This window comes from Pinus tabuliformis, chromosome 5_1 (assembly GCF_031772625.1).
Source record: "Pinus tabuliformis cultivar Carrire ecotype Pingquan chromosome 5_1, CPIR1, whole genome shotgun sequence".
Lineage (NCBI taxonomy): Eukaryota > Viridiplantae > Streptophyta > Pinopsida > Pinales > Pinaceae > Pinus > Pinus tabuliformis.
In genome coordinates this window covers 911,977,224-912,005,063 of record NC_142305.1, presented here as the reverse complement: position 1 = coordinate 912,005,063, position 27,840 = coordinate 911,977,224, and the positions used below count along the sequence as shown (strand labels likewise).

The window sequence follows — 27,840 nt, the reverse complement described above, 5'->3', positions numbered from 1 at the left end:
CAAGCACCCAAGCATTTCCTTTCTAATTGCAGAACAAAATTATGATGATATGTGTATAGATGCCCTTTAAGAGGTCGAAATCCTCTTCTATTTATAACCTTCACATGAGCTAGAATGTCCTCTCTAGGTCGTCTTGAAGGAGGGTGGTCGACTTGATCTTGGGGTCTTTCTAGACCTTTCTATACAACAAAACTAGTATATTTTTCCTTGATACAAATGGCCATTGGGTCTTTTACACCATGACCCTAACTTTGACTTTATACAAAACCCTACAATTTGTGCTTTGACCTAGGACAAATAATCATGGGCAAGAAACCCCTTTTATAAATATTTTTCTTTTTATAAATAATTTGTTTTTTTTCTTTTGACAAATACAACAATGACTACATCAATTCATGACTCATATACAATTATGAAGATCGACACTTGTTACATTTCAACACTCCCTCTTAACTAGGGAGGTATTCATAATTGACTACAGGTACAAGGACAATAGTTTCATTGACAATAGGGGATTTTTGAGGTCTAAAATGGGCCTCCTAAGGAAATTATAAAATAATAGTGGAAACAATAAAATAAGATTACATTACATCATCAAATTTTAGAGGGAAAAAAGACAACTATTTTTTCAACATATCTCAGTATGGGTTTACTCAAATTTCGAGCGGAAACACTCGTTCGATTGCAATCACATTTTTTCATGTATTTCTCATTTTTCGTGTAGCAGGGTCCATCGAAAATATGCAACATGGGTACTCCTTGGATGAGGAATTAAATTTTGTATCCAACGAGTACTCCTGCTCAAAATTTGAGTAAAGACTTAGGGAGATAAGTTGAAAATACGAGTTGAAAAAGTAGTTTTATTATTTTTTAATCTTTGTACTCTTTTACTCAAAAAATGGTGAATCATCCCCCATGGTTGACATCATCATCTTGAAACTTATTGGTTCTTATAAAACTTATTTTGGTTGTACATTTTTCTTAGGAGGCCCATTTTAGACCTCAAAAATCCGCTAATGAAAGTTCTCATAAGAAGACTCAGATTGGTAAGCCATCTCATAAGCTATCATTTCAGCTTATATTAATGCATCTCATCATATCGACCAACATTTTCATATAGCAAGGCCTTGACTAACAACTCTATCTCTCCACTAGATTAGCACACAGTGCTAGGGAGACAATGATTTATACTTTATAGACACCTTTCATCATTGTCTCTCAAGGCACATACCCCATCCGAATGTTCACAAGGTATGTCCTTTTAGGACCATTCTTGTCTTGGATTTACACATCCTCAGGGAATTTCCTCTTTGACTACTCTTAACTATTGGATGCCCTACTTCATCCTCAAAGAGTATCGAAATTCAGATGCTTACCCAATCCTCCATTCTTTCTTCATAATGTGAAGACAAGAATGATGTGTCTATCTCTCCCTCTCAACCAAGGAGGATCTACTCATTCCTTTACACATGAAAGGAATGTATCCAAGCTCCCTCTCAACTAGGGACTTGCTTCCAATATCAGTTGTCTATTCTTTCGTGGAGATCATGGTACTATCAGTTGCTTGTAGGCCTCCTTTAACTTCTATGCACATCATGGAGCCATCTTCTTTCACAACTTCTCGTAGGGACAAGCCATCACTTTCCATATCATCAATCTTCATCAACTGCATATTCACGAACCAAACATCATAGAGCTTTAATCTCGCTCCCTCTGAACATTGGGAAAGTGATCTTCCAAGACATGACCAATCAACTATTTGCAACTTGCTACCTTTCTTGTTAACAATCTTCTTCTTGTCAACGTTCTCCTTCTTGTCAGCATGGTTTACAATGTCATCAAATCCTTTGGACCAAGTTCCAAAGTCAACTACTCAGTTCATGCATCTTCTTAGGTAGCAGAAACATATTGAATATTAGAGTCATTGGATAGCTTCTTCACAAGATGTCATGTCTTGTCTTCATCAATATCTTTATTCAATCACTAAGAAGAGTTATCCTCACATCAGGTTATCTTGTCAGGGATTTTGTAGCTTCCTTTGAAGTTGGTGATCTTTCATATCACCTGGGATGTTGATGCCTTCAACTCAAACAAATTGAGAATACGCTAATGCAACCCGCTCTTCCTCATGATTACATACCTCTGTCCTTTATGATAATAGAGGATGTTATAAGGCCTGCTCCAAGATGCCATGATCTTCTTGTCAAAAAGCAGTGAGACTAGACTTGCTTCCTTCAAACAAAAGTGTTGTTGCCCTTGACTTTTATGACAACTTCAGGGCTTCATAGTGATATTCTATCATTGCTTCCAGGGAGATAATCCTTTTCAAAGATCTTCTTCTGTCTATTATTGATGCAAGATTGTGGCTTCTTCCTTTCTTAAGACAAAGATTTAAGATCCTTGTCAAGATTATCTCTCAATATATCTTCAACAATATCTATGCTCAGCCACAAAACTTTGAAGCTTCCCACCACTGCATATAGGATCTTGTTCCTCCAAAAACTGAGAAACCTACAATTACATGATCACAACTGCCTGAAGCCTTTTCCTCTCTCCAATGTAGGAATACCTGCCCTTTAATGTGACAAAGACAATATGTTTCAAAGACTTGAGATGACCCTATAAGTAGGGCTTTCCAAGACACCGAGTTCGAGTTATATATATAGTTGTATACTTGGAACAGGCATCACGAGGTCAGCTTTCTTATTGATTCAACTTAGTTTATTATGTATATAAATGGATCTTGGTACTGTGCTTCTTCTCCCTAATATTTTGGTCTTTATACCAAAGTACAAGACTGATATTTAAGATAGATTTCAACAATTTAAGATTGGAATACTTCTTGTTATTGGCTCATTGTTAATTAGGCTCAGACAATGTATAATATGAATATGCTCATAATAGAGGATCTCAATTTTTGTCCCTGTAGATGTGCATGCCCATAACCTTCACAACTTTGTGGATCCTATACCACAAGTTCTTATTTTCAATGCTACTCCATAGGTCTGCGAATTATGTCAAGGTGAATGTAGCTTGATGAATAGGCCTATTGTGCCTTCAATATAATTGATCTAAGTACTTGGTCATGCACAAAATTAAGATAGAAGTCTTGACTCCTTTTTTAAGATGATTGAATTCTATCAATTAGGCCTACAATTCGGATTATCTTAAGACTATTTGAGAGGAAAAATCCACACTTGCAAGATAACATTTAAACATGGAATTGATTATCCACAAATATGCTTAGAACTTTTGTAATGTTCCAAACTAGGAAAAACACTGATATGCAAAGCAAACAATAAATACAACCCCGGAAAGTTTAAACATTCAATACACACCCATGTAAAGACTAGAAATGATAACTGACTGAGCCCTTTTATTAAGAAATGGGAGCAATAGTACAATAGTGTGGAAGAAGTGCACCTGGGCTTGCCTCAATGGCAAGTGTGACAAAGCCCAGGCGATAAAATGACAAGCCCAGATGGTAGAATCCACTGCCACAATGATGACTTGCGCTGCCCTAGTAAAATTGTATTATCTGTTGGAAAGATGCTGCTAGAAACCCCACCTCCGGTGCTCAAAAAATTCCACAAAGTTAACCCCAAACTCCTCAAACAAAACCCACCAAAACCCAAGAAGTGTTTGGCTTGGATTTGCCCTCGGAAATTCGGCCCCCAAGTAGCACGTCCCTCTCCAGCTACTAGAAAATACAGCGTGCCTGCAACTCCAGTAGAAGCCCTCCCAAATCATTTCAAAAATGCTAAGATGGACTCCCCCAAGGTTCTCCTTATTTCTCCCAGCAAACTCTTGCCCCAAAACTTGACCCACAAACTCCCACGTGTGTCTAGTGAGAGGATTTTGCGCCGACCTTGGATACTGCAATTCATACTGCTCTCAAGAAGCCATCTCCTGCTCCCAAAATCCTCCCAAAGGCTAGTATCCCACTGAAGCTCCATTACCAAAATTCTCTTGGCAATTGCACCCCGAAAGATCCCTGAAACAACTCCCATGTATTCTTGTCCTGCGTCCTCCTGGAATACGCACTAGCTGGGTAAATGGTTGAGTGTTAAGCTCTGAATCCCCTCCAACCCTCCTCCAAAATGGTAGAATTGGACCTCCCTCGGGTGGCACTCATAGTCCACTAAAAAAGGGTAAGTTCTCCGCTTGCAAAACTCGATGCTAAACAACAAGTGACCCGGCTAAGCAGCGCAAGCAACTAGAGCGAGTTCGATAGGCAAAAGATACCAGCTAAGCCTCTCCTATTCATGGGGGCCCCTCCATCTAGCCTTTCGACTTCCCTTCGTGGCTATTCGAACTTTTCCCTTAGGCAAGTGTGTTTTTCCTTCATGTGGGTGGCCCCCACGCTCCATCAACAAAACATTATGACCTCCCTTTTCCTCCTAAGTTTTTTTCCCAAAATTTTGTGGCTCCCATGGCCTCCAAAATGTCAAAATTGTGGAAAATGAACCTGTGACAAATTAATTTAGGAAGGGACATTACAATGCTCCCCTCCCAAATGTCGCTTGTCCCCAAGCAACTTCAGGACTTGATGCTCAAGTATGTGTCCACCCTCCTAGGTGGCATCCTCATTTGGTAAGCTCCTCCAACACACCAAATACACTATGATAGTTTTGCTCCTCAACTTCCTTTCCCTAGACTCCAGAATGGATTCCGGCTCCAAAACCAGATGCCCTTCATCATCAAGTGGTGGCAACTCCACAACTGCCGTCACTTGCTGCCCCAACACCTTCTTGGGGCAGGAAACATGAAAGATGTTGTGGATTTTTCTTCCCGGGGGAAGCTCCAACTCATAGGCCACCTCCCCAACTCTCCTAATCAACTTGTACGACCCATAGAAACGCGACTGTAGCTTCTCGGCCCCTTTGTGCTTCAATGTGGATTGGCGATATGGTTGTAATCGCAAGAAAACCAAGCCCCCCTTTTCAAACTGCCTCTCAATCCCATGCCTATCTACATACATCTTCTGTGAATTTAGAGTTGTCAATATGTTATCCTTAAGAGCCTTGAGGATGTGTTGGCTCTCTTAGATCTAATCTTTGGACTTTGGGGCTTGATTGTCTCCAAAAACAATGTCAGCGAAAGACAAAGCATCATAGCCATACAAGGCATGAAAGCGTGACATACCGATGGACATGTGATGGGTGGTGTTGTAGCAACACTTGCCTAGGTGTGCCACCGAATCCATGCTCTCTGTTGCCTGGTCACATAGTTCCGAAGATAACCCTCCAACCATTTGTTAACCCACTCAGTTTGACTGTTAGTCTGCGAATGGTAACTCGTGCTCGGGGTGAGCTCAGTGCCCACTAATTTGAAAAGCTCCTGCCAAAATGCTCCCATGAACTGACTGTCTATATCACTGACTATAGTCTTAGGGAGTCCATGTTGATTTGGGGTAGCATCGGATGTGCTCTAGCCACGAAATTTGGTGGAGAGGTTAGGGCACATGAGATCTCCAATACCCAGAAAGGGTTTGGGCAGATTCTAAATAGATTAGGAGATATTAAAATAATTAATATTTTTAATGGAGTCCCGAAGTCTAAACTTAGGGAAATTAAAATATTAATGTGAATTAATATAAAATTGTGTTAGAATGGTCCAAAAGACATGGATTAAGCCAGATCTAATCTTAGCCGTCGATTAGGGACTTAATCACGGCTGTTGGTTTGTCAACGAGAAAAGTATAAGAGGAGGCTTGAGGGTCACTTGGAGAACACACCAAAGTGATTAGTCATTCTATTCTCTAGAGCAGGGTTTGCTAAGAGAGATAAATTCAGTGATCAGTCGCAGCAAGGGACAGTGAGTACGAGGCAAAGAGGCGGGGTAGTTCCTCGAGACCAACACAAAAGCAGAGAGAGGCAAACCCAGAGCTAGAGGGAGCCACGCATAGGCAGCAGAGACTGCACAGAGCTAGAAGGGCCTGCGTCATCCATGCAGGGGCTGCAAGAGTGACGCAGAGAGCCGAAGAGGTTGTGCAGAGCCTTAGTAGGCTGACACAGAGGCTAGCAACGCTGAACTGAGCTTCAGATTGTGCTGGAGAGGGATTTCGTGGAGCAGGCTTTCCGAATACTTGTTTCCAAAGAGAGGTATTGCTGCTGGATTTTTTTATTTTTGTCGGGTTAGCCTGTTTGGCACCTAGTGTACTCGGAAAAGAATTGCTTAATAATAAAACCCTCAGTTCGTTGCACCAGTTTTCCTGCATTGGGTTTTTCTGGAGACATTAGTCCAAAAATAATGGTGTCATTTGTGTGCTTGTTTCTGTTTCCTTCTGTTGATAATCTATGATGTGTTGAGCATGCACTTGTATTTATTTTCAGTATTTACATGGTAAATAACTTGTTAATTAACAGAACAAGTAGGTAGGAATAAATCAGCAAAGTGCATGGAGGGTTTCTAACTGTTAGACTTAAAAGCTTCAACATGGTATGGGAGCGTGGTTGCAAATCACAGGAGAACTAAGGACATTAGCAGAGCAAAGCAACAATGGCAGAAAACGCTGTCCTAAGTGACAGAAGTTGTTCCTAGCAGCAAAGCAGCAAGGAAGGGGTGACTGCATCATCAAGTTCGAGCCAAGAAGAGGTTGTGCAGAGGTTGAAGGAGGGAAAGACAAGCTCATGCAGAGCCACGCAGAGGCCAGGAGGGTTGACACAGTTCGCTGAGGGAGCTAGTTTGACGGTGCCAAGACTGCGTAGAGCCTAGGAGCTCTCACCTTTAGGTTGCTGGGGTTTAGGAGGCTGTGGGTAAGTTGTAGAGTGGAGCTGGTGGGGTACTGTAGTTAGAACAATACCTAATAGGGCAAGGCCAAGGAGGAGGGAGTTGCTACCGAGGGTTTCTAGCCGATAAATATGGATTAGTGGTGCAGTTCCACAGATGAACATAGTAGGGGGCATCTCGACATCGGCATAAGAGTTTCCAGGAGGGAAATCAAGGCTTAGAGGGAGTCACATCGAGAACTTCCAAAAGGGAAGTAGAAGAGTAGCATGGCACTACACGGAGTAAGAGACCAGGACAAACTGGACAGAGCCTCAAACTTCGCAGTCTCGAAGGCCAGAATCTTATCCGTACTTGACAAAAATCATGTCAAGCACTTCGCCTTGAGGACGATAGCGATCCCAGTTGACCCAACTGATAACAACAAGTACCAGTTGGCAATGGCAAGGGGCAAGAGCATCATCCTTGATGGGGTCAAGGACCATGTAGTACCACACATTGCTGAGAAGGAAACGGAAAATGAGATGTGGGAGGCCCTAAAGAAATTGTACCAGCATACTTCTGTGCAGAGAAGGATGTTATTAGAAAATCAGTTGCGGTCATACCAGATGAAGGGAGAACCAATTGACACCTTCCTCAATCGATTGAGTGAGATCCGGGATCAACTGACTTCCATAGGGGCCACGCCAGATCAAGAATTGATGGTGAGAACAACCCTGAACACAGTCTCAGAAGACTGGGGGGTATTTGTCCAGAGTATACTGGGTAGACCGACCCTTCCACATTGGGAGGAAATGTGGGTGGCTCTTCGCCAAGAAGAGATCAGAAGGCTAAGCAAGGTAGGAAGCAGCGGTAAGGGGATCAAAGTCAAGAAGGAGGAGGAGGATGTTACTCTAGCATCTGAGGGAATGAAAGAGAAACAAAAGAAGAAAGACTTCTCCAAGATCAAATGCTTCCACTGTGGGGAGCTGGTTCATTATGCGGCCCAATGTCCAAAGAAGAAGAACAAGGGAGAGGCCTCGAGACCAAGGCAGCGCCAGCAAGGGCAGAGAAGGAAGTGGAGACAGACGATGGCTGTGCCATGAGTGCACGCATGCCACTTGAGCAGAAGTGGGGAGACATTGAGCTGTAGTCAGACGGACTACAAGCGATGAGGGGCAAGATCCTCGAGGTACCCAACCTCTTGGATTAGACCATGTTACGGGAGCCCCGAAGAGGAGTAGCAGGCTGACGAATGTGGGTAGGGACGGATGCAGATGAAGCAATAGAGAGAGCTACAGTGCAGAATTCCCAGGACAGCGCGAGGCTAGCAAGCTGCAACAGTGCGAGAGGCACGGGGGTGTTGCACCAGTGCAAGATGGCACAAAGAGGTGTGCAACGGTGTGAGATGTAGGGGGTTGTTGCAACAATGCAGAGGTCGAGAGGGAGCACTTGTCAGCGGCAAAGGGAGCTTCAACATCAAGAGTACTCTAGCTTGACAAAGAGGTCAGGGTTGGGAGATCAATTACTTCTCAGTAACTGAGTTGTAGTGCATCAGTTAGCAGTGGTAGTGTTATGGGTAGCACGATGTAGCATGATGAGAGGAGATGCAGTGTAGACGCAGCAACGACAGTGGCAAGGCCATGGACAACAACACGGATGCAAAGGGAACTGCAATACAGGATGCAACAGTGCAGAGGATGTTGGGCAGCAGGCCTAGCATCAGCACAGGGACCGATGCTGGATGATCAGGGTAATACTCAGTGAGGAGTATTGCTAGAGCACAGTCCTCGCTAAGAGAGAGTGTTGATTTGGGGTAGCATGGGATGTGCTCTAGCCACGAAATTTGGTGGAGAGGTTAGGGCACATGAGATCTCCAATACCCGGAAAGGGTTTGGGCAGTTTCTAAACAGTTTAGGAGATATTAAAATAATTAATATTTTTAATAGAGTCCCTAAGTCTAAACATAGGGAAATTAGAATATTAATGTGAATTAATATAAAACTGTGTTAGAATGGTCCAAAAGACATGGATCAAGCCAGATCTAATCTTAGCCATCGATTAGGGACTTATTCTCGGCCGTTGATTTGTCAACGAGAAAAGTATAAGAGGAGGCTTGAGGGTCACTTGGAGAACACACTAAAGTGATCAATCATTCTATTCTCTAGAGCGGGGTTTGCTAAAAGAGATAGAATCAGTGATCAGTTGCAGCAAGGAGCAGTGAGTATGAGGCAGAGAGGCAGGAACAGTGCCTAGAGACCAGCGCAGAAGTAGAGAGAGGCAAACACAGAGGAAGAGGGAGCCACGCAGAGACTGCACAGAGCCAGAAGTGCCCGCGTCATCCACATAGGGGCTGCAGGAGTGATGTAGAGAGCTAGAGACGCTGCGCAGAGCCTCAGTAGGTTGACGCAGAATTTCAGATAGTGCTGGAGAGGGATTTCATGGAGCAGGATTTTCGAATACCTGTTTCCGAAGAGAGGTATTGCTGCCAAATTTTTTTATCTCTATCGGGTTAGCTTGTTTGGCACCCAGTGTACTTAGAAATGAACTGCTTAATAATAAAACCCTCAAATAGTTGCATCGATTTTCCCACATTGGGTTTTTCGGGGACATTAGTCCAAAAATAACTGTGTCATTTGTGTGCTTGTTTTTGTTTCCTTCAGTTGATGACCTGTAATGTGTTGAGCATGCGCTTGTATTTATTTTCAGTGTTTACATGGTAAATAACTTGTTAATTAACAGAACAAGTAGGTAGGAATAAATCAACAAAGTGCATGGAGGGTTTCTAACTGTTAGACTTAGAAACATCAATAGTCCATGCAGACAAAAGACCTCCCTGAAGAATAACTCGACCACCTATGACGCTGCATACCAGGTCGGTATGGCGAAGAAGTGGGCATATTTGGTTAGCCGGTCTACCACCACATATATACAATCCTTTCCCTGCACCGCTGGGAGCTCGTGATGAAATCCATGGAGATACTCTCCCATTTCCCCTCAAGAATGGGAAGTGGCTGCAACAACCTAGCTAGATGAGTCAACTCCCCCTTGTTCCTTTGACAAGCCTCACACTCCTACACATATCTCAATATGTCCCTCTTGAGGCCTTTCCATGTGAAACGCTCTTTGATTGTCATGTATGTCTTCCGGAACCCCTGATGTCCCGATAGTGGGGAGTCATGAGTTGCATGGAGAATCCTCTCCTTCAACTGTGAACCTGACACCAAGAATATACGCCCCTTGTAGTAAATAACCTCAGACATCACGCTATAACACTCATTAACGTGAATGCCTTCCAATATCTCGCATGCCCGCCGGTCCTTGGAGTACTCCACCAACAACTGCGCCTTCTAGTCATGGCATATGCTCATGAGTGAAAGTGTCGCGGGCCAACTGGATAATGCATCTGCTACTTTGTTGTGCTTGCCCTTGACATATTCAATGTCGAAATCGTAGTCCTGCGCCTTGTTGACCCACCTCTGCTGCTTGTTACTGAGGCCCTGTTGCCCCATAAAATGGCGAAGACTATTGTGGTTAGTGTTCACCCGGAATTTGTTGCCCACTAGGTATTGCTAGAATTTGGCCAATGCATGCATGATGACCAACATCTCCTTTTTGTAGATAGAATACGACCTCTCATGTGGAAGGAGCTTTTGACTCTCAAAAGCAATGGGGTATCCATCCTGAGACAATACTGCGCCAGCCCCCTCTCTTGATGCATCACACTTCAATGTGAATGGTTGTGTGAAATTCGGAAGTGCCAAAACTGGGCAGTTGCTCATCACCTACTTGAGGCGATCAAATGCTGACTATGCCCTGTCCATCCATGTGAAATCCCCCTTCTTCATCAGATCTGTGAGGGGAGCTACTAGCTATGAGAGGCCCTTTATGGATTTCCTGTAGTAGGTATATATACCTATGAATCCCCGTAGATCGGTCACATTTTGGGGCTAAGGCCAATCCTGGATGGCCTTGATCTTCTCCTCGTGCACTCTCACTCCATCTGTGCCAATGATATTTCCCAAGAAGAGCATCTCTGCCAGCCCAAACTCACACTTGGATAACTTGACGTAAAACTGTTGCTCCTCTAAGATACGCAACACCATCTCCAACTGCTGCAAATGCGCCTCCCATGTCCTGCTATAAATCAAGATATCATCGAATAACACTAATACAAACTTCCGCAACTGCCCACGGAATACATGGTTCATACATGACTGAAAAGTAGCAGATGTGTTAGTCAGCACAAAGGGCATGACCAAGAAGTCAAAGTGCCCATAGTGGCACCTGAAAGCCATCTTGGGGATGTCCTGATCCCTCACCCTGATCTGGTGGTAGATCGAACAAAAGTCTATCTTAGATAAGTACTTGGCTTCTCTAAGCTCATCCATTAACTCATCAATGCGCAGGATGGGGTATTTGTTCTTCAAGGTTTTCTTGTTGAGCGCCTTGTAACCAATGCACATGCATGAAGTCCCATCTTTCTTCTTCCCCAAAACTGAAGGGCTTAGAACTTGGCCTAATGTGTCCCAATGCCAGCAACTCCTTGATGGCATGCTCTATCTCCACCTTGTAGGCCTTAGGATGCCTATAAGGAGTGGTGATAACTGCCTGCACCCCCGACTCCAACTCGATGGTGTGCTTAAAACCCTTATCAGGTGGTTGCCTTGGTGGTATGCCCGTAAAGACTACCGGGTATTTGTCCAAGATGGTCTATGTGTCTGGGTGAGGTGGCTTGGGTTGTCCCCCAACCTCCGAAATCCTCAGATCCATTGCCCATGCTATGTCCCCATGACTCAAGTCGGCCACCATCCTATGCGATGAAACTCTCCGTGGAGGGTACGAATGCATGCCCCAAAGAACTACTAGCTTGCCATCCAGCCGTGAACTCCACCTCCACTTTCCTCCAATCAGTGGTGACCCGACCAAGGGAGTAGTGCCAGTGGACACCCATCATCATGTTGGTGTTCGACACATCCACAACGAAGAAATGATCCTTCATCGAATAGTTCCCCATGGTCACTGTCAATGCGGGTATGTATCGTTAGCACTGCATAGTCCTGTCCCTCGACACTAGAACTGAGAACCCCTCGAACTCCTCTATTGTGATGCCCCGCCTTTGGACCATCTGGGCATCAATGAAATTGTGGGTGGCCCCACTGTCTACTAAAACTGAGACACATTGTCCTTGCACTGTGCCTCAGATCCTCAAAGTCAAAAATTTGGGAACTCCATGCAAAGAAGCAAGGACTCCCCCAGTTGGTGCGAAAGGTGCTCCCCTCGGTGGTGGTGGTGGTGGTGGTCCCCTCTTTGCCTGACCCTTGCTATCTACCCCACCAAACTCCAACTCCACATCATCCTCCTGGTCACTATCCGAGAAGAGACCATCTGGGCATCAATGAAATTGTGGGTGGCCCTACTGTCTACTAAAACTGAGACACATTGTCCTTACACTGTGCCTCAGATCCTTAAAGTCAAAAATTTGGGAGCTCTAGCAAAGAAGCAAGGACTACCCCAGTTGGTGCGAAAGGTGTTCCCCTCGGTGGTGGTGGTGGTGGTGGTCCCCTCTTTGCCTGACCCTTGCTATCTACCCCACCAAACTCCAACTCCACATCATCCTCTTGGTCACTATCCGAGAAGACCTCAATATAGTGGGCCTAGCCAGCTATGCACCGGTGGCCTAGTGCCCATGGCTCCCGAAGTAAGACATAGTTTCCTCCTCCGGAGGTCTCTCATGGTCTTCTCATCCAATTGTCCACACCCCGGGGTCGTTCGCTATGGTGGGGGTCTAGCGTCACCTCCCTTCTGTGGGTAGGGAGTCTGTGATGGAATGGGTGCTCTGGTCTTGGGGATTGGCCCCTGGAAATCTCTAGCACAAGTCATCGCCTTCTACAAGGTAGAGGGCTTGCGTGATTTCACCAATCCACGTAATGGCTCAAGTAACCCCTCTATGAATGTGTACACCCTCCTAACATCAAATAGGTTGGCACCATAACTGAAACCCTCAAAAAATCTGATATGTAATGCTTGAAGTGGCCCGCCTGTCTAAGTTGGGTCAACTCCCTGAAGTGAGCCTTCGGGTCTCTCCTATCAAAGCGTTCCACCACTCTCCGTGTGAAGTCGTCATAAGAGGTCACATTGGCATGCCCCAATGTAGACAAGCCATGAAACCACCACTCATGTGCTTCCCCCTCCAAGTGCAAGGTAGCCAATTTGATGGCTTCCACCTCTGTCATCTGATTAAGCTGGACGTAAGTATCTAGCTTCTCCACCCAAGCTCGCAGTGTGCACTTGGCAAAGCCATCATATGTGGGGAAATACATCCTCCCAATGGTACACTGCAACTCTGAGTTATGTGTACTCGACCCCCCACTGTACCTGCCCATCTCATTATGTTTGAGCTGGCAATAGTCTTTGAATGACAGGTATACTTTGAAATCTTCCCCCATGGATTGCCATTCCATGAAGAAATACCCCATGGGCATTTTATCATCTGGTCCTCCATGCTCACTAGGTGTTTATGGTAGGAAAGTAGGCAACATGGTTCTAGATGGCCCACTGAAAGCTGGTGGGTGAGTGGCTGGTGAAGGGTGGTCATACTGTTGTGAGGACCTTGAAGTCTCTCCAAATAGGAACTCATGATGGAGGCTTTTGTCCCTATTCTGTTGTTTGATTTCCTCCATCATCTCTTTTTGCCCCTTAGCCAAATCATTCAAGGCCTTCAAGAGGATATCAAATGCTGCTTCTTCCTTACTCCGTGGTTCCCCCATCTCAGCTACAACCACTGTCTTCCCACATGCCTATGGATTAGGTGTAATCTCCAACTCTCTTTCCTTGCTCCTATAGCTCTGCCCCTGTAAGTAATGTTCTGCCTGTCCTCCCCGTTCATAGGAAAATTCTCCCACGACTGAGCCAAGTTCTTAGTTTTGATACCACTATAATGTTCCAAACTAGGAAAAATAGTGATATGCAAAGAAAACAATAAATACAACCCCAAAAAATATAAACATTTAGTGCACACCTATGTAAAGACTAGAAATGATAACCAGCTGAGCAATTTTATTAAGAAATGGGAGCAATAGTACAATAGTGTGGAAGAAATGCACCTGGGCTTGCCTAAATGGCAAGCGTGACAAAGCCCAGATGGTAGAATTAGCTAAAACAATGATGACCTGCGTTGCCCTAGTAAAACTGTACTATCTGCTAGAAAGATGCTGCTAGAAACCCCACCTCCAGTGCTCAGAAAATTCCACAAAATTAACCCCAAGCTCCTCAAACAAAACCCACCAAAACCCAAAAAGGGTTTGGCTTGGTTTTGACCCCGATTGAGAGGGAGTGATGATGGACATTGTTTTCTCTTTCTATCATGTGTAATGCACTAGGCTAAGACTAATAGTCGTACATCTAAGTGAAGGCCATGATAGGGAGAATGGAGGATTGGATAAGCATTTGAGTTTAATACTCTTGAGGATAAAGAATCCAAGATAGGAAGTATTCTTGCTGATCGACACTATTTGAGGATTGGACAGGTATCCAAGACAAGAGTGGTCAAAGAGGACTGATATTCTTTGAGGATTGGGAATCCAAGATAAGAATAATCCTAAAAGGACATACTTAGTGAACATCTAGATGGGGTATGTATCTTGCAGAGGTAGTGTGGTATCTCACGTAAAGCCTCCCAGCAATATGCTCTAATATAAAGTGAGCTTATTAGTTAAGGCCTTACTATGTTGACAATGTTTGTTGTGATATTGATGCTTAAGTATGGCTTACCAATCTGACTCTTTTTATGAGAACTTTTCAGTTTGAGAATATCCTTGTTCCAGGCACACAATTATGAATAAATGTAAATAGTTTTGGTCTTCATAATTGTCATTGTACTCATGTCGTTATTGTTGAGAAATCTAGGGGTAGCTAGGTTAGGATATTTCTCTTGCTTTGATAATTGCTTGTGATATATTTTTACATAACTTGATTAACTTCTTCCTTTACTTGATTATTATGAGTGTTCTCTTCATCAAAAAACTACCAAACCATAAAGAACAATAAGGCAAAGGACACAAAATATAGGTGATTAGCCATGGCCAAAACCTCTCCAATCTAAGAGGAAAACCCTAAAGAATTCTTCTTCTTATAGAATCTTCAATTGACAGATTCCAAGACCTAGACCCTTGATTAAAAACCCCAATAATACCAATTCAAAGCTTCTTCTCGATGAACTTCTCTTCCTTCAAGTCAATGCTGGTCAAACTTGTTCCACAGCTTCAGATTTTGGCCCTATCTCATGATTTCAGCTTGTTGTTGTAGACTAGTAATTTTGGATTCTTCTACAGAAACCCTAGGTCACACCTATGGTTTGAAAATGGACAAATTTTCCTCCTTTCAACTTCGCTTAGTTCGACATCCTTTCTTTGACAATTTGGCTTGCTAGAGAGACCTTCCTTGACCCAAATTTCAGTCCTTGATAATGACTGCAACTTGCTACAGGAGGCCCTAATTCACTTCGCACATGTGAGGAGAATACCCATGAAAACAATCCCAAAACTTGACTTTTCTTCTTTCCTTTTGTCCTTCTCTTCCTCACACTTATACTCTTTCTTGATCAAACTTGAGTGTTGTGTGAGTTCGTTCTTGAATGAGGCAGAGTCCTCCTTCATATAGACTTCATGTCCATCTTTGTAGGCTGACTCCATCTTCTAGATAGGATGACTTGCTTGATAGCATTTGACGAGGCCTTGAAGTGTTATTTGACTTAATTTTCACTCAAATAATTTCCTTTTACAATATGTAACATGCCCCAAATGGGTCTTTCATACATGACAATGACTTAATGAATTGTAGACTCAATGAAAAGCCCTAGGAGCTCAGAATGGGAGCTTTGACCTATAAAATAAATTTCCTCTGAGCATGAAAGCCATGAGTCAAGAACAACAATAATAAATTTATTTTTCTCTTTACATAAAATCATGATTACATATGTCATTATGAAGACCAAACCTAGTTATATATTTCAACACTCCCTCTTAACTAGGGAGGTATTCATAATCCATACAAGGTACTTGGACATTCTCAATTTGAAGAATTCTCATAAGAAGAGTCGAATTGGTAACCCATCTATATAGCATCATACCAACCAGTGTTGTCACATAACAAGGCCTTGACCAACAACTCTATCTCTCCACAAGATGAGAGTACAATGTTGGCGAGACATTTATTTATAGACACCATCATCATTGTCTCTTAAGGCACATAGCCCACCTGGGTGTTCATAGGGTATGTCCTCCCAGGGCTATCACCCAGGTGTTCATAGAGTATGTCCTCCCTGGCCTATTGTTATCTTGGATTCCTAGTTGTCAAAGAATATCAGTCCTTTACGACCACTCTTATCTTGGATGCCCCACCTCATCCTCAAAGAGTATCAGATGCCAGATGCTTACTCAATCCTCCATTCTTTCTTCCAAAGTGAAGACAAGAATGATGTGTCTATCTCTCCCTCTCAACTAAGAAGGATTTACCCATTCCTATGAAGGAATGTACCCACTCCTATAAAAGGAATGTACCCAAGCTCCCTCTTAACCAGGGACTTGTCCAAGCTCCCTCTTAACTAGGGACTTATTTTCAGCAGCAAACTTGTTCTTTGGTGGAGATCATGGTACCTTCAGCGGCTTGAAGAGCTCGTCATTTCAATGTCATGAATTTCATATTTATCATTATGGAGCCTTCATCTTTTGGGATTGTTAACGCTCAAAATAGTAGGGGACCTAAAGGGAAAATGCTAGGCCAAGGGCAACAAATGGAGACTTAGCCCACTGTCACCTCAACTAAGATTCCCTTCTATTTACAGACTTTCATCGATGGGAGGAAACCCGATATATGTGGAGTCACGAATGGATGATAAGTCAATGGATATGAGTGACCCACATCCTTTCCTAGAAAATTTTGAAGGATAGAGCTTGCGTGCTTTCTAAGTAAGGTACTATGTATTTCTAGGGAAAGGAGGAGGATTTTGAGGGTTAGGTTTATGGGAATAAGCTTGTAAAAGGAGTTCTCTAATCCCTAAAATTCTTGTTAGAATTGGCATCCTAGATGGCTTTTGAAGAATGGTCTTTTGAAGGAGCGGGACCAGACGGGGCCAAGTGGACCCAATCTAGGGTATGAGGAAGGAATGTAGCAACCAATGATATTCTTACCCTAGACAAGTTGGGGAGAGAATCAAAGAAAATATAGTTACTCAAAGATGTTGGCTTGACCCTGGGAAATGCTAGCTTTAGGGATGGTAGAGCAAGTTTTGGTCCCGAAGCTAGGGCTTGGATTTTCTCCTAACTCTGTCGTCGGAATGTCTTTAAATTTGGAGGAGGGCTAGAGGAAAGGCCATTGCAGAAGATCCTAGGAGATCGAATTCTTTTAGTGGCTAGCTTCTCGAGAAATTGATGCCCTAGGCACCCCAATGTGGCTAGACTTGGGAGAAGGTGAAAGAATGGGAGTTTTAGTGACCACCCTTGGCAGATCAGTGCCTTAATCCTTGGGAGAATGGAGTCTTTGTTGATTATGTGAGATTTCTTGGTTCTAAGTCAAGGAGGCCTCAAAATTACTTCACAAACCCTCTAGGTCAAGTGAAAGCAATCTTGGAGCTTTTATACTTCAAATGCACAAGAGGAATGGCTTATCAAGATCAAATTTTACCCCTAGGAGATTTCGCTCACACTACATGGCCCATACACAGAGAGAACATTATAATAGAGGCAAATTCACAATATTAAGCAATAATTTGCATGCAACAATTAGTCCTAAAACAACGAAAATCCCAATCCAGCATATATGACAAAAAATAACAAGAATAACATCAGAATTTCGTACTTACATGCAGTAGGGTATATCCAACCATTCACAAATGACAATAGAGAATCTCCAAGAGAAGATAGACCAAAACCATACATCAAAATTCATCCATAAAAGCTCCAATTCATCCCAGAAAAAGTGCGAAATTCTCTAAAGAAGAGAGAGATCCAATCCAAAGTGATGATGAGAAATGATCTCAACTCACTTGTATTTATACACATCTTAGGAGTTCGAATGAGCCTCCTTGGCCTACATAAGCCCCAAAAATAAAATATTGTTCTAATAGTACAACATTTGGTGACAAGCCCACCAAACTAGCTCATAAATGAAAAAATAAGCCTCTCAAGAGGTCAAATATTAATCTATGCATGTCGTAGGGCCCTCTAAGAGGCCTAATGAGGTCTATAGGCACCATAATGAAGAGAAGGTCCCTCAAAAGCAGTGGGCAAGGGGGTGGCCCCTTGTAATAACTTGTGGTGCTCCAAATGACATTTGGGGGCACACAAGTGTCCTCATGGGTCTCCAAACAAATTGAAGATGCCTGTAGGCTGACTTCAAGGGCTAGGATGGTGGTGTAGGTGATGCCACATCATCGTGGAAGTCCTAGATCATCTGCCAAGTCCTAGATCTGGGGCCAACCAGGCATGATGGGTCAAGTGCATCCTACTTTCATCGAATAAGTGAAGCACGAGCAATCTTTGAATGGCTGTGGGGATCCATGGAGTGTAATCTGTTGCTGTGGAGGTCCATGGTTCTCAATGTTCACCCTACATGTGCCAATGTAGCCCTCTGGAGGATTAGGACGCAATATAGGGAGACCAAATCCCAAATGGAAACCATCTGCAATCTTGCATAAGATCCAATGCGTCCCCTAGTCTTCTAGTACAAGTCATTAGAGAAATCAAGTAAATGAGCTTACCTAATCATGGACCACAGGTGGGGACTTCATAGTGGCCTGCCCTTCCATAATGGGTCTTAGGATGTCCCAGTGTCTTCTAAACACCAAATGGGGTTAACCAAGCACCCTATTAGGTGGTTTCTACTTCTAAATGGGATAATATAGTCAAGGTACATCCGTCAAAAGGTGGTGGCATATGACAAATAGGTGAATGAAGTAGGGAATGAGAAGGGGTTGCCTTGGGTCACATGCTAGGGTACAAGGGTAGCTAACAAGAGGGAAGCCCACACTTGGGTTTCTAATGTGTAGGAAGGAGCAATCGTGGTACATGAGGTGCCCCAACCTTATTTTTTCCTCCCTTCTTTTATGCCTTTTTCCTTTTTATGATTTTCTTTGATTAATTTCTCGAGGCACAAGAGATTTAGAGCATGATGTATAAGATAGAGCAATGAATTTCCCTGTTTAAGGTGGGGTGGTTCATCGCCCACCAGGGGTTGAGACAATCATGGGGTCCTATATGATGAAGAAGGCTCATAGAACCTGTAGGAACCAGGGTGATGGCCATGATGATGGGGTAGAGTTCATGTATTGGCTTTTGCCCACATGCTAAATGTTTTTGTCCCAACCATCTTTTGCATTTTGTGGTAATTTTCGTGATGAATGTGGCTATATATGCTTTTAATTTTCTTTTCAGCTGCATCAACCTCTGAGCTTCATTCCAGGGCATGACCTAGGGTGTGGGCAAGGGGAAGGGGCGAGCTAACCCTATGTGGACCCGATGGAGGAATGTAGACCCAAGCGGGAGAAATGATGGATAGGGTAATAATGAATGGAAAGAGAGTAATATACGCAGATAAGGGAGCAAGACCACAACCAAAATCAACGTTTCCCATGAAGTACCATCCCTAGAACCAAATGGTCAGTAAAAGAGATCTCAGGAAACTAGAATCTAAGGTTAATTCCCAAGAAGGGTCTTGGGGACAAAAGCACAAACCTAGCCCATTCTTTCCGCCGAATCCCCCATTACTCAATTTCCAAATGACAAGGAATGCCTTTAGATTCAGGAGGCCCACTTTCAAACATACGATCATGGCAGATGGGCAAGGGACCACATGGCTAGCTCAGGTGGCGTAGAAGATGGCACAATGAGCTAGCTGTTAATTGCAAGGGGCTCCCAGTTGAGGACCATCTTGGAGAAAAAAATTCTCCAAGGGAAGTGTTATGTGGAAAAATGTTTCATTAGGAGAACCCAGTACTAGGAGCTTGGGAAGCTTTGAAGATGCATCTGTATGGAGCCCTAGTAATTTGTTTGTTTGAGATCAAGTCACTCCAACAATAGTGGGTTAGATTTGAACTCCTAACTACTTTGTTCACAAAAGTAGTTATAGTAAAGTTATAGCTATGTCTAAAGCATGAAAGAGATAGGGGCCCTTGTTTTTCATTTTTCAAGTTGATGGTGCCTAGGGCATTGTATTGGACCATGACAACAAACATTGCTGCAATCATCTATTTTCTATCGATCTCTTGTTTTGGTTTCCAACTTTTATCATCATCATTCCGTGAAGCCAATTTCTGCATGTATGTATGCTGTATAGCTTTGGTTTACCACCTCTCGCTATGTTTACATTGTTTTAATGTCTTAGTGTTTATTTACTTTCCAAATGTAGAAATTTTGTCTACAAATCTAGTTCTGTAGATCTACTGTAGGTTAACCCGATGATGCAATATAACCAAAGAAAAATACTTTAACCTACTTCTACAATCAATTTGCGGAAGCTTAAAATATTTGAGCAAGATCAAGCTGAACACATATAACCAGAAGAAGAATCAATGCACATGAAACACATAAGAATACTCAGGGGAAAGCCTCAACTAAAAACCCTACTATCTATATTATCATACAAGTTGGCAATATCTCAGAATTACACAAAGCCTTAGCTCTCACAGCTAGCCAACTCTCAGTATAGTCCTCACAGATGCTCACAGGGAAAATAGACTTCTCATAAGCCTTCTCCTCTGCCCTCCAAGCTCCTATTTCCTTGCGCAGTTTCTCCTGGGTGATCCTCCTGTTACCAAGTGTAACATTGATCTCACACACTACTTTAACACACTGTCAGAACTGCGCAATCCTCAAGGAATGATTCTTTGACTGTATGCATGAGTTTTCTTTATAAGAGAACACATGCAACTAATAGTACATTGTCCTTGTCTTTAATCTCAACTAGGTCTTTCTCAGATTAGACATGCATGAGTTACTGATGAGAGAATCTTCAGTTATCTGGAGTACACTAGTTGAGTGCATGCATGCATCAACTGATTGATAACTCACAATTAGTTCCTCAAATAGTTTGAAACTAATTTAACTAGACTTAACTCAGTAAACTGAGCTAACTAATTACAACTCAAATATAATTCAATCTTATCTCCTTAATTTATGAGATCACTGTTGCATGACTTCAGAAAGAATTCTAACTTGAATTTCTCCAACTAATTAACTCAAGATGAATTAATTAATTATTTTTTAAGCAGCGGGTGAGACTAAATTCGAATTTTAATTCACAATTTTAATTCAAAGACAAATTAAAATTGGAATATTCTTGTTGCCACATTTCAACACCAAACCCCTAGGGTTTGCTTCTACCCTAGATCTTTTCTGTTCTGCTAGATGAAATTTTGAGTCCCATTTATACTTTTGTGATTTGTGGATATAACCCTAGATCTTTTCTATTATGCTAGATGAAATTTTCAGTCCCATTTACCTATTTGGTCACTCGTGGATATTGATACATTTTCTTTCTTTCCAAAAATATAGACATTAGTTTTTGCTCCCCTACCTATAACAGTGGCTTTATGAGAAGAATAAGGCTGAAATGTTTTACCTCTTGTTTTAATCTCTGATCTCAGTTTGATATAATGTAAAGAGGTAGTAACCATAACTTAAGGCTTACGTTATTAATAAAAGTGATAAGGTCCTTACCATGCAAAATAGAACTGTTACAGATATTGAAGTATTATATAACCCCAGGACTAGAACATTATTACAAAATCATGAGCTTACATACAAATAGCTAATGTACATAGAATCTAATGCTTAATAAAGTTGTAACCTTCATTCACAGTTGAGCATACACCACTCCCTCATCTGATGCATCCTCTCTATCTAGTCTTCCTGCTAAATATAAAGTTTAAACTAGATAATTTTCAGAAAATCAACCGAGGATAGGATCTCAAAAAAGCACAGCGGTTAGTGTGCTTGTGGACCTGTATTCTTCATAATCCCTGGTATAGACGCTTCTGCATGTGACTATTTTGTATTTTATTTCACATACTAGACAGATGATAGTGAATGCTCAATATATACAACCAGTGATCTATCCATCAATATGCGGGTATAACAGATGGATATATTCTGACTGATAGACCAATGGATAAGGGATTTGTTTATAATTCATCCATGTTAAAAATTCTATAACCTTTTTGTTCCTTCATACTTTCTTTAAAGTTCTTTTTTTTATTTTTTGAAAAATTTGGTCACATTCTAGAGAACTGAAGCAAACTTGGGTCTGTTCCTCTCCACTCATTCAACTTGGTTGCAGAACCCTGAGTATCTAGGATATTTGGTTGTGAATGGCAAGTTAATGGTAACCTGGCTGATGATCTTGTCTTCTCCGCAGAGTATTCAAGCGTTACTGCCACTCTTAAAGCGAATAAACTCTCTCTTGCAATTTGACAGGTATATATTTCATCATCTAATTTATAGTGTTAGTCGGTTTTAAAAATTTATTCTTGTGATTTCTTTTTGTGTTATTACTTTGTGATACATAAGTTGCCGATTGAAGTACCCAGGATGTTTTGTGACATGCTGGTTCTTCACTTCTTTGTCATTTAAATAGATTTTGATATTACGATTTGTTTACATGGGATGCAAATATTCTTCTTCGCTTCTCTAAGCCATAGCATGTTATTTATTCCTAAAAGAAAATGCCCATGTAGTTATGATAAAAAATATATTCAGGGTTAACACGTAAAAAGCCAGTATGTACATTTACATTTCATCGTGGAATATTCGGTTTTTATGGATTAAGCAAACTATTTCGATGGCCATTTAAAGCAGAACTTTTAATTCCATTCACATATATCGAATGAATAATCTCAACAGAATTCTTTTTCTTTTTGCAATTGTGATAGAGTAGATTTGCGAGGCTCAAAATACTCGTATCATATGACATAACTCAAGATTATGTTCTGCATAAATTTCTGAGATGCAGATTGATGCCAAGCCACAATGGAGTCTTAACCATCAGTTGCATTCGTACTTTGACACAAATTGCATTGAAATTGTCGCACTTTGTACCCATGGTAAGGGAAGTAATGATTATTTATCTGTTCCATAGGATTGACACACATTATCATTCTGCATGTTAGAATTGTTTTGATATCACTGTTATAACAGGGACGCTTGGAAGAACTTATAAGACCATTCCAAGACGTTCAAAGCACACCATGGCAAATTCGTTTGGAAACAATTAAGGCACTGATTGATCTTGAGGCACATAAAAATGGCCTTGATGGTGCTCTCTCTTCAGCTGTGAAATTTATAATAGACGAATCATCCTTGCAAGGTTTGTACGCACATTCTTTTGTTTCTGTTTGTCTGCTTATATGCTAATGAGCTTTTAAAAGGCGTTTCATTTTAACTCACGTGTTGATTTTCTGCGGCAGTACAAACGAAAGCTGCTATGCATTGTCTACACCTATGTCAAATGCAACGGAACTTGGGAAACAGGATCAACAGTTCTGTACTTTCAGATTTGCTTCATCTGCTTGAAAGCCGCAAAGCTTTTGTAAATGTTAATCTGCGGCATCATGTTTTCTGTGTTTTGCAAACCCTTGCAGGCCGGTATGTGCCTTTTCTCCATTGTCTTAATGTAGGACTGTTGTTTCATGTGCTTCAGAAGTCTATTTGTATTTTTCTCAGAATCTTCTTTTTGGATGATTCTTGGGACTTAACTTTTATTGACGTGCTCCTAGATCTGCGACTCTTTTTGGTGTCGCAAAGCCGAAGATGCTTATCATCTCAGAAAAAGCCATGGATGTTGAAATGCTCGAGGAACAGAAGGCAAAGTCGGGTTCAATGAAGATACGGTTTTCAAGGTGTCAAGAAGCTAATGCTGACCAAGTTCGTGTGAGTTCTGAGGCATTCAATTCTTTGGAGGCTGTAAAGGAAATGGATACTACAGTAAGTGGCAGTTCCGGTGGTAATGAACGCAAAGTGCATTCCGTCAAGTTGCGGATTAAGCCTCCGGAGGCAGTAGAAGGTGAGAAGATTATGGATACCACTCGGGGTGGTGGTCCAGATGAAAGAGGTTTTCCTGTGTACCCAGTTGCAAGCTCCTCAGTGTCAGTCCATGCTGCACAAGGAGAAAGTCCATATACACTTGGAGGTGAGGGTGTGGAGGTTATTAGTATTCTGAAAAGTGAGCAGAAAGCTAAAGAGGGTGCATGTGCCCCCCATGCAAATGGTTCTCGATTAAATTTGAGTACTAGCAGTGGCACAGTGGATTCAATGAACATTGTTTCTGTTAAGGCTTGTTCTCCGTCAAGTTTCAAGAACAAAGACAATCTTGGAGGCAGACGTAGGAATGTAGAAGCTCTTCATGATAAATATTTTCCAGTTGATGCAGAGGTTTATGATGACTGCCAAAGCCAAGAACATGGATCTCTACTGGAGCATTTGAAGAAAGATCAGCTTCCTGGACAGAGTGATTTGTTAATGACCGAAGATACTGCTGAAAAAATGGATAGCGAAGAGAAGAAGCAGAAGGATAGAAAAGAGAAGGAAATGAGGAAAGATCGAAAGAGAAAGAGAGAAAAAGAGAAGCGTAAGGATGGAGCCGATGGCCATGGTAAACATCGACACGACAAACATAATGACCCAGAGTATCTTGAACGGAAAAGGCGGAAGAAAGAGCGGAGGCGGCAAGAGAAGGAGCTATTACAACAACAGAAAATTACAAATCGGGAGTCCTCAGCTGATGGACAGAAACCAGAGTCCAGCTCTCAGCAGAGAAGACCAGAACCAGCCGAAGCAAACTCTCTACAGAGGTTTACTGAAACTGCTGAAACTAGTTCTGTGCAAAGTAGGCTCGAAAGCAGAGATGCTAGTTTTGTACAAAGGTTAAATGAAACCACAGAAACTAGTTCGTTGCAAAGGATCCGAATAAAAATAAAAAATAGGGGAAGTTCGAATTGTTAACTTACTATTGTTAGATCTTATCAGTTTATTGCCCCAGCATCTGTCCATGTCATATAAAGTATCATTTAGAGAGCTTTATCCATGTTACCTGTACCAATAGTCACAGCACCCTCCCCATAGCCTAACTCATGCCTGCCCTCTTAATTACAAGCTTCTAGATATAATATCATTCTTTAGCTAGCATAAGTAGCTTTGTTGCTATGCAAGCTACTTTATAGTCTTTCCAATCAAGTGTATGATACCGCAATTCAGTAATGTAAAAAGGCATTCTTTGCTCAATTGCCTAATTTCCCGTTTCCCTACTTGTGCAGGGTTTCCTTTTGCTGAAAATATGATGTGTGACAGGGTGTGTTGAATAACAAAATGTTTTTTCCATGGGGCAGACTGATATTAATGTGTTACCTTTTAAAAGAGATCTTATTCACATCTGAAGCAAACTGTCCCTCTAAAAGCATGCACGCAAATTAGCTTAAAGCGGCTTTAAGCATCATACAAAATTTGGCACATGCCTTTGATGATGAATAGTCAAATTGCTGCGCGGGTCGTGGGTTCCTTGTCCCATACCTTAAAATTAAACTATTATATTAAACATGATATTTTCTTCCATTTAGGGAGTGCAGCATGCATCATTCATGTTTGGTGATATTGTTTGGGATGGTGAAGTGTCATGCTTGGTTTCATTAACAAGCAGGCTTTGAAGAATTCCAAGCAGTATTGCAAACCTCGAACGTCACAATAACTTGGCGAGAGTCTGAAACTGAAATTTGCGAAACATATAGACAAAATATAATAAATGTTTGCGAAAATATCACCGAGCAATAATCTGGAGATTCCAAGGAAATATCTATGCCTTCTAAATCGTCGTTCGTCCCCTCCCTGGTGATGATGTCATTTTTCTCCCTTCAGATCAAATCAGCTATCCAAGAAGAGAAAACGAGGGCCAAAATCAATTTTGAAAAGGCGCTGCGTGTGTCTGGTATTTTCTCGTAAACCTTCTTGACAATCTGATGTATTCCTATTGGAAGCTCTTATCGGGAGCAGCGTTGTGGTGTATGTCACACCGGAGAGTAACCTCGCTTTTAGTGCGGAATAAAAATTATGAATAGATAGGAGATAGGTGGTATACCATATTGCATGCTTTTACGCAAATAATGTTTTTGGTTGCCGTATTGTAACTGTTTCGGGTGGAGGAGGTTTTTTAAATTTATTTTGGGTCAAATGTGTTGAAAAGGCAAGAATTTGTTGAAATCATAAGTTTGATTTGTGAACTGAGCACAATTTTAGTGTCCCAACCTTTTAGTATCTCCTGGGTTCTTCAAGACATAGAGTCTATTTATGCATTCAAAAGCAATTTTTAAACAACAGAAAAATAAAATTTAACCAAGAATTTGTGGAAATCACGAGTTTGATTAGTGAACTGTGCACAATCTTAGTGTCCCAACCTTAGTATCTCATGGTTCTTCAAGACACTGAGTCTATTTATGCATTCAAAAGCAGTTTTTAAACAACAGAAAAATAAGTTTTAACCAAAAATTGTTCATCAGATTCTGGCCAAAAACTCTCAAACATAGACAGCTTTTTTATTTTAGTACCTTGAACATATTTAAAATGTAACACCACCACTTTTAGCTCAAAATAAACATTACAAGTATTTTCATTTGGAGAAATATTAAATATAAAATAATTTTATTGTGGGAGAAGAGTGTAGTTATTGCGCTAGCACGGTAAATGCATCAAATCATGTTGCTGCATCATGGCCACAACCACCCACCTATAGCATGCATGTTGTGGAGAACTCTTGTAACCTAGCAAACATATACGTGTATATGTATGTTTGTGTGGTCTAAGAATTTTAGCGAGGAGTAAACGACAAAAATTTATCTTATTCTCCTCCTAAATGAATATAACTAATCTCAATGTCCTAATAAAGTCATTTGATAGCTTTGCATCATGTCTTATTCTCCTCCTAAATGAATATAACTAATCTCAATGTCCTAATAAAGTCATTTGATAGCTTTGCATCATGTGCAATGAACCTTGGACCCCATGCCTTCATTCATTGTTGTTACTAGAGAGTGGACGTTGATGCGTAAGTGCAGCAATCACACCATTTACTAGCTTATATTGGCCATCATTTCCTATCCAGAGTCTGACTATATTTCCTATATACTTGTTACCACAACCTTGGGTACGTAATCAACCTCCACGCACTCTTCGTAGCTAAAATATTATCAAAGTAATGCATGTTATTTAGCTCATGAAAAAACTACCTTTTTAAACTAATCTACCTTGCTAGTCTTGGTCATTTTACTAATGGAAACCCTTTTTCTTTTTCTTTTAGGAAAAACTACCTTTTTTTCAAAATTTCCCTAGTTAGCCTTTTGCCATTTTAATAATAGAAGCCCTTTTTCTTTTTCCTTCATGGAAAAACTACATTTTTTTTTCCAGAAAACTTAAATTTTTTTCAAAATCTTACATGAAACTATGCTATGTAATGCTAATACATAGGTTTATCTTCTAACACAAATTTGATTAAAATTAAATGATCTCCTAATGAATATTAATGAGAGTTTATCTAATTCTCGAATCCATAATCATGGGTTTTTAAGACGACTTTTGCATTTTGGCAACTCTTTGGTTTCTATCTATGTTGCAATGTTTTTGCGCTATAGATGTTTTACAACCCAATATAGTGGAGATGTTTAGGCGTTAGATGTAAATATTTTTAAAATTCATTTTTTTATTGTAATTTTGTTTTTATTAATAAAATTACAAACAAATTTGTAGATAAAATAAAATCATGATATACATATCACATTAAAATATATAACATATAATGCCTATTTTACCATATAAATTAAAATAATGATTATGTTAACATATTTAAATTTAATTAATAAGCACAAAAATTTAATATCTACAATATAACAAGATTCTTAACCATTTAAATTTAATTAATAAGAACCATTGGCCAATACCATTGCTTATCAACACTACTTGTACAAAAACCATATCCTATTTGAAAATCAAAATATTTTATTTTAATTTTATCTTATAAAATAAAATCTAAAATCAAATGCTATGGGGAGATATTGTAGTGGTGCAAACATTTACATGTGGGCTAAGTTAAAAAAAAATA

The 27,840-nt window shown here is 41.1% G+C and overlaps 1 protein-coding gene across 3 annotated transcripts in view; it reads left to right on the top strand.

Annotated features, from left to right (window-relative positions):
- The window catches only part of TAF2 (TBP-associated factor 2), a 317,600-nt gene extending 292,827 nt beyond the window's left edge, over positions 1-24,773 (top strand). For all 3 annotated transcript variants that reach the window (XM_089433145.1, XM_089433144.1, XM_089433146.1), the window contains 5 exons: positions 22,120-22,178; positions 22,714-22,804; positions 22,899-23,067; positions 23,168-23,345; positions 23,477-24,773. In XM_089433145.1, the coding sequence (XP_089289271.1) occupies positions 22,120-22,178; positions 22,714-22,804; positions 22,899-23,067; positions 23,168-23,345; positions 23,477-24,701 (1,722 nt within the window). In that variant the 3' untranslated portion in view covers positions 24,702-24,773. The remainder of the gene's footprint in view (positions 1-22,119; positions 22,179-22,713; positions 22,805-22,898; positions 23,068-23,167; positions 23,346-23,476) is intronic.
- The last annotated feature ends 3,067 nt before the right edge of the window (positions 24,774-27,840 follow it).